This window comes from Amphiura filiformis, chromosome 9 (assembly GCF_039555335.1).
Source record: "Amphiura filiformis chromosome 9, Afil_fr2py, whole genome shotgun sequence".
Classification (NCBI taxonomy): domain Eukaryota; kingdom Metazoa; phylum Echinodermata; class Ophiuroidea; order Amphilepidida; family Amphiuridae; genus Amphiura; species Amphiura filiformis.
Window position 1 is genome coordinate 39,630,032 of NC_092636.1, and position 10,667 is coordinate 39,640,698.

General features: G+C 37.7%; 1 protein-coding gene across 1 annotated transcript in view; it reads left to right on the forward strand.

The window, feature by feature from the left end:
- LOC140160976 (CREB-binding protein-like) overlaps positions 1 to 5,824 on the forward strand; it is a 50,399-nt gene extending 44,575 nt beyond the window's left edge. The window contains 4 exon segments of the mRNA XM_072184332.1: positions 798 to 965; positions 1,446 to 1,598; positions 1,600 to 1,722; positions 2,901 to 5,824. Coding sequence (XP_072040433.1) covers positions 798 to 965; positions 1,446 to 1,598; positions 1,600 to 1,722; positions 2,901 to 4,961 — 2,505 coding nt within the window. The 3' untranslated portion in view covers positions 4,962 to 5,824.
- Positions 5,825 to 10,667: the final 4,843 nt, after the last annotated feature.

Consider the following 10,667-nt stretch of genomic DNA (forward strand, 5'->3'; position numbering starts at 1 on the left):
AAATAATTTTTTTAATGATAGAGTGAATCCCCTGGCCCTCTATAATAACGCACAAAAGATCGACCCCCCTTAAAGACAGCAAATGTACATGTTCGAGTAGTGGACAATTTCCGAGTTGATGCTTTTATGTATCTTGCTTAAAATCTCCACACATGATATAGTGTTGAAATATCTTTTGTTGATTTCGAATGGTAATGTCATGAAGTCGTAAATTTTAAGGTCAAATTCCTAAAACCAAAACAAAACATTGCGACGCAGATAATTCCGACTTACGCAATTTTGTCATCACATCAGTGTCTTTATTATTTGTTTGAAACCTTTCCCAAACGTTTGTGCTATTAATGCATAAACGGCTAATCTATCTTTACAAAACGCATCTTTTTATAGTAAACAAAAGGCTAAAGATGGCATTATGAGATTTATCTTTTATCATTACACTCATCCGCTCAACTGCCACGGTGGCGAGTGGTAAAGCGCTAGACGCGTGTCGAAGGAAGTTTAGAATCGCTGGTTCGAGTCCCAACGAAGCCTGTGGAAACTTTTTTTTCTTCAAAAATTCATGATCGCATTCCGAAATGAGTCACTTGTCGGTAAATCATGTATCGTATCCTTAACAGTTGAATTGTTCAAGAAATGCTAATGCAACAGAATAAGAAAGATGTTTAACTAAGGCTCAGGATATCAACAATAGCTTACTATGTGAGACTCAAAGTTACTGGTATGGTCTTCTAAATTTACACACACACAGATTTAAATATATCTGTTAATCAAAATAAATTTTGTTTATACTTTTATAGCAGGTTAGCCCAGGAGGAAGTGGAAACAAAAAGGCACAGAAGAAAGCTCAGAAGAAGAACAAAAGCAAAAGTAGTAGTATAAGGAAGAACAACAAGAAAACAAACTTCCCGCAGCAAGGCAACGACTTATCACAGAAACTCTACGCCACCATGGAAAAGCATAGAGAGGTACGTCATACATACTAGTAGTTTTACAAAATGCATGTCTGATGTGATCAACTTATTTTGAGTTGATCTATTGGATTAAGAAGAGTTGGGAAGTAGCAGAATGGGATAGCAAAGGATAAGTGTGAGAAATGTTCTTTTAAATGTATAGATGTCGATAGATGATAAATGTGTTGATTGCAGGCCTAGAATCCAATGCAAAGGTTCTCGTAATCATCAATAGGGCGAGATGTGGATTCACGTAAAATGGACTTGCATAAACATAGACAGTTTACGGAATGAAAAAAGATGTACTCGTGAAGCACCAAGTTTGGCCATGATTTTACTACTTATATCGCATATTGATTTTCATTTTACAATTTCTGGCAAAGAAGATAAAAAAATCAAGAAACCTCTTTGTATGAATATCCACTAATGCGCTTTGTGTTGGCTTTTCCGACAACAATTACTTGACATTTGTCCTGTTTCTGTTTCCTAATACAGGTATTCTTTGTAATTAGACTGGCGGACACCCCAGGGTCTGATACCAAGATAGTAGATCCTGATGGCTTCATCTCCTGCGACTTAATGGATGGCCGTGATGCCTTCCTCACCTTGGCACGAGAGAAGCATTACGAGTTCTCCTCACTAAGGAGGCGCTAAATTCTCAACGATGGCCATGCTGTGTGAATTTCATAACCAGGGCAAAGACAGCTTTGTGTACACCTGTAATGAGTGTAGAAATCATGTGGAGACGAGATACCACTGTACTGTGTGTGATGTAAGTGTTGTAGCTAGTTACATTTCTTGGTTTAAAGGAGTATTTTGTGATTCTTCCATTCCCTTATGGTATGTTTCAGTAGATATCCACAAAGAATATTTATTTCCAAAATTTCAGTTGCTTCTGATTTTGCATATATTGCTTCATTACTCCATCGGTCACTGATGTAATTTGTTCTGTTAATAAATCATAGATACAAATTAAACAATATTTATGAAAATCAAAAATGAATCTGCAAACATGTAGCCAGAGGTCTTCGGTGGTACAAAAATCTCCAAAGTAGGGGATCACAAAATGCCCCTTTAACATTCATTTCACAATACTTGTATTTCTTAGACAATTCGTCGAAACAGATCTTTAGTGATTTTTTTAAACATTAAACTTCAAGTTTTCAGGAAAGAGACAAATATATTTACAACTTAGCAAATCATGTCAACCTGATGTGCTAAAATCAGTTTTTACAGAGAGCTGATATGATATTGATTTAGGAAAAAGCTCAAGGCCTGTAAAATGGAATTGACTGTTTTGCAACCAGTAGGTTTGTTTAATACATATACAACATGGTGTCCACTAATATTAACAAAGTAGCAAATGTGTTGGTGATTTCCACTGAATACAACAAAGCATGGAGGTGCATAGGATTTTCAAATAAGCAGTGAAATTGATGGGTACCTATTCGGCTATTCCAGTTGAAATCCATACACACTTTATGGAAAACATGATCACAAAGTCAGTGTGTGAATTTCAAATGGGGTTACCGGAATGGGTGGCTATATTTGAAATCTGCACCCCCTGTGTAGGAAATTCAGGTCATTTCTGCTCATAAATAAAATGGATATAGATACTATGTTCAATTCATAATAGGCAAAATTGTTATTTTTTGTAACTGCATCAATAAAATCCCAACTTCCGCTCGCGTCGGTTCACAAAATCATGCGCCCATTATGCACAACACAAAGCACACTAAGTTTTGGCTGATGAACAGTCTTGTTAACAAGACAGTTCACCCATTGGTCATCGGCTTGTAGAAGGGGGGGAAGACATCGCCACTTCTACGCTAACGCCGATCACCAGCGCATACCTGGATCTACAAGGTTATGACTCTTGCCTATTTACAAGTTGAACAGAGTATAGGCTATTTAAACTTGCAATTACAAGTATTTCTCTTTTTTTTTCAGGACTTTGATTTGTGTGTTCCGTGCTGGAAGAAGATTGGTCACCAGCATAAAATGGATAAATGGGGCTGGGATTTGGATGTGGATTCGGGCAACCCAGCTACTCGCAGCCCGCAGGAGGCCCGCAAATTGTCTATTCAGCGTTGTATCCAGTCACTGGTTCATGCCTGTCAATGTCGCGATGCCAATTGTCGTCTGCCAAGTTGCCAGAAGATGAAACGGGTTGTGCAGCATACCAAAGGTTGCAAGAGGAAAACCAATGGAGAGTGCCCCATCTGCAAGCAGCTCATTGCATTATGTTGTTATCATGCCAAGCACTGTACAGAAACTAAATGTATGGTGCCATTCTGTTTGAACATAAAGCATAAACTAAGGCAACAACAGTTGCAACACAGACTGCAACAGGCGCAGTTACTGCGTCGGAGAATGGCCACAATGGCCCAGCGGACAGCTACCACCACGCAAATCCCTAGTCAGACTTCCACACCGTCTGCCAGTCCCATGCCAGCACAGACTATCGCACCACAAGTGCAACCTCAACAAATGGTAACAGTGCAAGGACATAAACCACAGGCTGGGCCCCCACTTGGTGCTATCAAAGCTGCGCAGCAAGTTGAAGAGGCTGCTAAGCAGGCTGCTGCTCTGTCGCCTGCTTTGATGCAGCAGCAGCAGCCGCCGCAGCCTCAACAAAGGACTGCATCTCCACTTAGAACTGCTGGTGGTGGCAAGCCAATTGCTCCACAAACTAATATTGTAAATCAAATGCTGCCTCCACAACCTGTTAATCCAGGAATTCAAAAGACAATATCCATGCCTGGAAACCCAGCCATGGTACCAAGTGTAGATCAGTGGAAGCGATTTTCTGATCAGGCAGGACTGCAACAGCAGCAGCAGCAGCAACAACAACAGCAGCAGCAGCAACAACAACAACAACAACAGCAACAGCAGCAGCAACAACAACAACAACAACCAGGCATGCAGGCCATGCCTAATATAGGTATGCCCACTATGTCGGCTATGCCTAATAACATGCAGGCAAATATGGTGACAAATATGCAAGTGGGCATGCAACCCCAACCGAATCAACCGCAGATGGGGCAAGGATCTTTGCCGCGTTCTGGCAGTTTCCCACCTCAGGCATTACAACAGTTGTTACAAACGCTAAAAAGTCCCCATTCTCCTCAGCAGCAAAAACAAGTATTGGCAATTCTTAAGTCGAACCCACAGCTGATGGCTGCATTCATTAAGCAGCGTACTCAGCAGCAGCAAATTCTGCAACAGCAACAGGCTCAACAGCAAGGTCAACAGCCTGTTCCGCAACAGCAGCAGCAGCAACAACAACAGCAGCAGCAGCAGCAACAGCAGCAGAATTTCCTTGCCCAACAGCAGCAGCAGCAACAACATCAGCAGCAGCAGCAGTGGCTTAGAAGGCAACAGCTACAACAGTTTAGCCAACAGCAGCAACAAGGACTAGTACAACAACCATTCCAACAGCAGCCCCAAATGGGTGCTGCCACGAGGCCTTTTAATCCACAAATGCTGCAGCAACGCAACCCTATGCTGCCAAACCAGTTATTGCCTCAATTGCGGCAGCAGCAAGTTAACCAGGTTGATCAAAACATGCAACAGTACCAACTTATGCAAGGTCAGCACCCACAACAAATGTTGGCCAATCAAAATCAGGCCACGGTGCAACAACAGACTCTAATGACCAACCGATCACCACAGCAGGTTATGCAACAGGTGAGGTCACCGCAAACCCTGACCCAGGTCAGGTCGCCAAACCCCATACCTTCACCGCGACCTCCGTCGCAACCTGCTCCTTCACCAAGGACACATTCATCACAGCCTTCCCCGCGGTCGATGCAAATGCACTCGCCGCATCCGGCTGTTAGTACTGAACCAATGCAAACTGATCAACCTATGTTGTCGCAGAACCCAATGTCCCATGGCAATTTGACATTGCAGGGTTCAAATGCTGCCAATCCCACATTAAATCAGGACGATGGTATGTCACAGCTGGACCCACAGGACCAACTCAGTAGATTTGTGGACACTTTGTAGCCGTCTGTCCGAAGCATCTCAACAAGGATGTTTGTTTTAAAAGGACAACTTTGTACAACTTTGCAAATAACGAAGAAAAGAAAAAAGACTGTTCATCTGTCCATAGTGTATTTGTAATATAAAGATAGAAATTGATGGTTTAACAGACCATAACTTACAATGCTCTGTTTTCAGAACAAAGTGATACATGAGAAAAAATGAAACAAAAAAATAATAATTTTGAAAGAAAAAAGATTGTAAGTTTTATTGATATTTTATTTTATATCTTCTTCATTCCTTGTTTTAGGGATGAGTACATAAACTTAAAGATATTGTAGGTTGAAAAGACCTCATTTGTTGTATAGTCTGGTACATAAGACAATATTAGTATTGATTTTTTCTGATTTTTCCTCTGTATGAAATTCTTTCCAAGTTTAGTATGAATTTTGTATAGTTAGGCAAGAGGGGTTTAATATATAAAAAATGTGAAAATGAGAGTAGTATATGAAAGTCCTGATGTTTATTCGTTCGAAAAGGAATTTTCTCTTCCTTCGTCTTAACTGTGCTGTAAGATTTTAGCTTTCGTAGACATAGTCACACTGTCTTCTCTTCCCCTATTTTTTAAAAAGTGCTGAATATTGTATGAATTATTTGTGTGTCATGTTTTTCCTGCTCGATACATAGCTGAGATGAAATCATGTTGGTTCTTAAAATATTGATGGACTTAATATTATTAATGATGATGATATCAGTAATGATGAAACCCTCAATGAAATGTTTGTACAAAGAGAAAGGGCACATAACATATTTCCTACTTATATATCATATGCGTAAACTATTCTAATAAATGTGTGCACTTTCCAGATTTGGAAGAAAGGATACAACTTTTGTATGTGTGTCTGTTTTTTTCTTTGGGCTCAAGACCAAAAAAAAAGTTTGCTTGTTTGTCCTTATCTGACCAACTCTAATTTTTGAAACCAAGTGAAAGGTTTTGCTCTATGAAAATACCAACCCTAATTATGAAATTCTACCCAGGTTTCTTTGTGTGCCCCTCCCCTGAGTGGTTTGATATTCTAAATTACAGAAAAACAAAGTATCACAACAATTTTGTGTGCTTGTGAGTCAATGACTATGTCATTCTTTTAATTTAGGCTTTTTCATAAGTTGTTAATACATAGTTTGATTTTGATTTATGAAGTTCTTCCAAATTACAGAGCCTACCCCAGAAAAAAGTTAAAAAGACAGTGGACAAGCAAGTAATTTAATTTTTATTGGCTTTTGGGGAATAAAGTACAGGGTTCCAAAGAAATAACTCCACCATTAAAATTGCAAAACATTTTTTGCATAACTTGATGTACATTTTGTTGATTTGAAAAATTAAAAAAGCTGTGAATAGAAAAATCGTTTTGCTACACTCCCAAAGTTGACCCATTTTCAAAATAATCACATTTTCCAAAAAATAATGCTCTCAGAAAAAGTTGCACTTCTCAACATCCCATACATTATTTTAATGTACAAAACATTCTCAATATCAATGTTATGATTGATTTAATTGGTTTCTTTACCTTCCTGTTTCTGATCCCTTTAATAGTTACCCATGTAACCATCATGCAGTACAAAACAATGATTCGTTGAAATTAATTTTAACATGAATGAGGATTTGTTTGAAGTTTTAATCAGTAGTTGTTTCAAAATGATAAAATCACTAGAGATGGAAAATCTGGTATCCATGGTTACATTTGAACACAAGGGTGAACATTCACATGTAAATGGGTAGGCTGCAGCATCATTGCATTTTGAACTTATGTGATGAATTTCTTGGATAAAAGGTGTAACAATCATTGTGGCCACAAGAGTTGGGATGCCTACATCCAATTTCTTAATTCAGGCGACTTCTGATGGCCATTTTGTCTTTCACTTGCGCTTTATTCAAGAAAGCTGTCGTGCTAGGTCATTGCAACTGTTTCAGTCGACCATTTACAAGTAAATTCCATCTCTTGCCAACAAAAGAGCGAAACACCACACTAGAAACCTTATTTTTCCTATAGTAATTTACCATTTTTGAAACGCCTAAATAAATCTTGAAACAAACCCCGTTCATGTCCAAATCATGTCAATAAATCATGTTTTATACTGACAGATGATTTCAAGGGTGATGAGTTATTGGACACATAAAATAAGAAAAAGAAAAAATTAACATCAATAAACACATTGACATTGAGAACATTTTGTACATCACATGTTTAGGATGTTGAAAAGTGCAATATTTTCTGAAAGCATCATTTCTGGAAATAGTGACTTGACCAAAAAAAAAGTTTTCGAAGGAAGATCTTCGGGAGGATAAAAAATGTTTCTATCAGATTTTTAAAGTTTTCAAATCAACAACATGTATGTCTAGTTAATGCAAAGGAATGTTTTGGGATTTTAGGGGGGTATTTCTTTAACCCTCAATTATAGAAATTAATTGAAAGCAAGAAGATCCAATTATGTTATTGGATTTGTTCATAAACAAGCAAAAAAACTCCTTATTTGGTGACTGAAAAAAACACACGATTTTACGGGCCTGACCGACCTCAGATTGGCCTTTTTAAATTGAATGCAATAATTTTAAAAACCCTCATTTTGGCTGAATTGGATAAACTTTGGCTTGGGGGAAAATTAGAGCTTTCATTGATTTTTGGGGGCCATTTAGCCACCTTGGTCTGGGGCGGACATTTTAAAAATGAATTTAGAAGAGCAGCAATGACATCACTTGCATTACATTCCAGATGTTAAATCTACATCATATGCAAAATTTGAGGAAATTTGCACAAGTCCGTTTTATTTTAGGGCCATTTGTCTATAACTGGTCTTTACATGTAGCTCTATGGAGAGAGTGCCCGTTGAGGCACTCATTTTAGGAACAAAAATGTGATTTTAAAAAAATGGACTGCTGCGAATTTTCAGAAATTTTCAGAGTTTGTAGTATGAACATGTAGAAATATAATCAAGTAGTTGCCCTACCTGCTCTTCTCCGAAAAAATAAAGTCCTATACCTCAATGAAAATGAAACCTAGGTGAGCCTTAAAAAAATCTGTCCAACCCTTCTTGACGAGTCTGTCCACCCATACTGCTTTTTTTTTTTTCGTAAGGAAATCAGATTACCATGGCTATTTATTCATTAAGAAGTTGACTATAATAATTCAAGTAAGTGAAACAAAGTGCATATGTCCAAGGCACTTTGAATAAACATCTCAAAAGAAATAAGACCCCCCCTGAAAATCGAACATGTTGTCATAACATCGTAAGGTTTCGTTTTGTACCAACAAAACTAACTTTGAAATAATTATATGACTGTGTACTAAGTGCTGTGTGAAAAAGAGATTTCCATGACTTCAGGGCTGAATGAGCCTAAATTGAAGACAAAAAGTGCCCTTTCCAAAAGTCACAAAGTAGGCCTATGCTTGTTAACTGCAAGGCGTATTCAGCATCGAAGTGGTTACGTAATTCTCTTGGTTACCGGATCACGCTATTTTGATATGCCTTCAAGTGCCATATACTTTGTGTGGTGATTGTTTCGATCGTGGTTCATAACTCAAGCGCGTGATCCCGTTGACATAGTAACATTACGTAACTTCGATACTGAATTGGGACAAGGAATGGAACTGACCATCTTACAACTCACTGTGCTGAACTCTGCACCAAGGGGATTTGCATGGCTGAATGATCAAGAATCGATACACATTACAGTAAATGTTCACTTGGTGAGGATTTTAAACTGCACTCTAACACATGGGGTTTTCCATTAGTAACAAGCCATGAATCCACTTTTGTGACAAGCATAGGCCTACTTTGTGACTTTTGAAAAGGGCATTTTTGCCTTCAATTTAGGCTCATTCAGCCCTGAAGTCATGGAAATCTCTCATTTTCACACAGCACTTAGTAAACAGTCATATAATTATTTTAGTTAGTTTTGTTGGTACAAAATGAAACCTTACGATGTTATGACGACATGTTCAGAGGGGGACTTATTTCTTTTGAGGTGTTTAGTATAAAATCTGGTCCCATATCATTTTGTGAAATGATGAAAATAAAAAAGACCTTTGTCCAAGCCGATTTACATTGTTTTCAGGGGGTGTGGTCCAATTCTTGATTTGAGACCTACCTTGCACAATCATGAGACCTGTTTAGGAACAACCCAAAAGTTTGATAAGTCCTATAAGCGAAAGACCTTTCATTAGAAGGCTAAACCTCCCCTCAAACGCAAGTGTCAAATATCGAAAATTCCAACCCGTATTCATAAGATACAGGGCTGTCGCTATGATGGATGGGGTTGTGGAGGGGTGTGACAATGCTAGGATATTGATCATGTTTATGGAAGTAACAAATATTAGATTTTATTTAAAATATTTTCCTTCATACTTTATGGAACAAAAAAAATAGGTCTCAAGATAGATAAGAATGAAAGTGCAGTACAGTTGCTCTAAAAGATGCAGGTTACTGAGTACTGCACTATAATTTGAAAAAAAAAAAAGAAATGCGGATTTTTATTTCCAAAATTTTTTTTTTTCAAGTTTTTAAGAATAAAGTCACTCAGCATATTGCACTTGCATATTGCACTTGGGTGCTAATAGTTCAGGAGTAAATTAGGTGAAATGTCAAATATCTCGCACACAGAAGCCAAATTTTCAAAATGCACCAATTCAATCGCATCTTGTCTCAAATTACTCCTTTCGACTAACGAAATAGGAAAATAATTTATTTGAGAAATGTGTAACCTTAGAATCTGGTGAAATCTTGGGTCAAAGGTTATGCATATGTACATATTTCTGTTGGATTTTGGCTCTGAAGATACAATACAAATTGCACCAAAATTGTGAATTTGAGTATATGTTTGAGATTTCTGTAGGGGTACTACACCCCTAGCCAATTTTGTGCCTATTTTTGCATTTTTCTCAAAAATTATAGCGCATTGGTGACAAGTAAGGACTACAACTACTGCACTGAAAACTCAGCAACTCAAGGGAAGTAGTTATTGATTTATTGATCAAATATTGGTTTTCCCTCATTTTTGACTGTAACTCCACAACTTGTCTGTGCTGAAATAAAATTTCCAGTGCAGTAGTTGTAGTCCTTGCCCCTATAATATACATATTTTACTTGTCACCAATGCACTATAATTTTGAGAAAAATGCAAAAAAGGCACAAAATTGGTCAGGGTGTAGTACCCCTTAAGGGAAATAATTTGAGACCAGCCGCGATTAAATCGGACCATTTTTAATTAAATTTTGTCCTCTGTATGAAATTTTTGACATACCGGTACTGTAGAAAATTAATTCAATTGACTTTTTATTCCCTATGATAAGTGGAACAATTTGAGATCCATTATGGACTATTAACATGTTCCGAATACCCTCTTCCCTATGTAAGATTTTTTCACAATTAAGGTTTGACACTATTTTAAAGTGTTGCGATTTGGTAGTTCACAGCATCTTGCGAATGGTAGTCAGCTTTGGCAAAAATCGCATTGCTCATTTCATAGCGAGTGTGTAGAAGAATTCAAATATCACCGATATGCTTTTGTAGGTCCTGTGGTTCTTGAGTTATGTTGTAGGAGGGTGAAATGCCTGCAACACTTACATAAACGTACATAACTCATTTTAACAACAATTAATCAAGCAAGGTTTGAAAGTATATGGTTTGTAGAATGAAGTTTTGCAAAACATCAAAATGTTATTTTTCAATTAT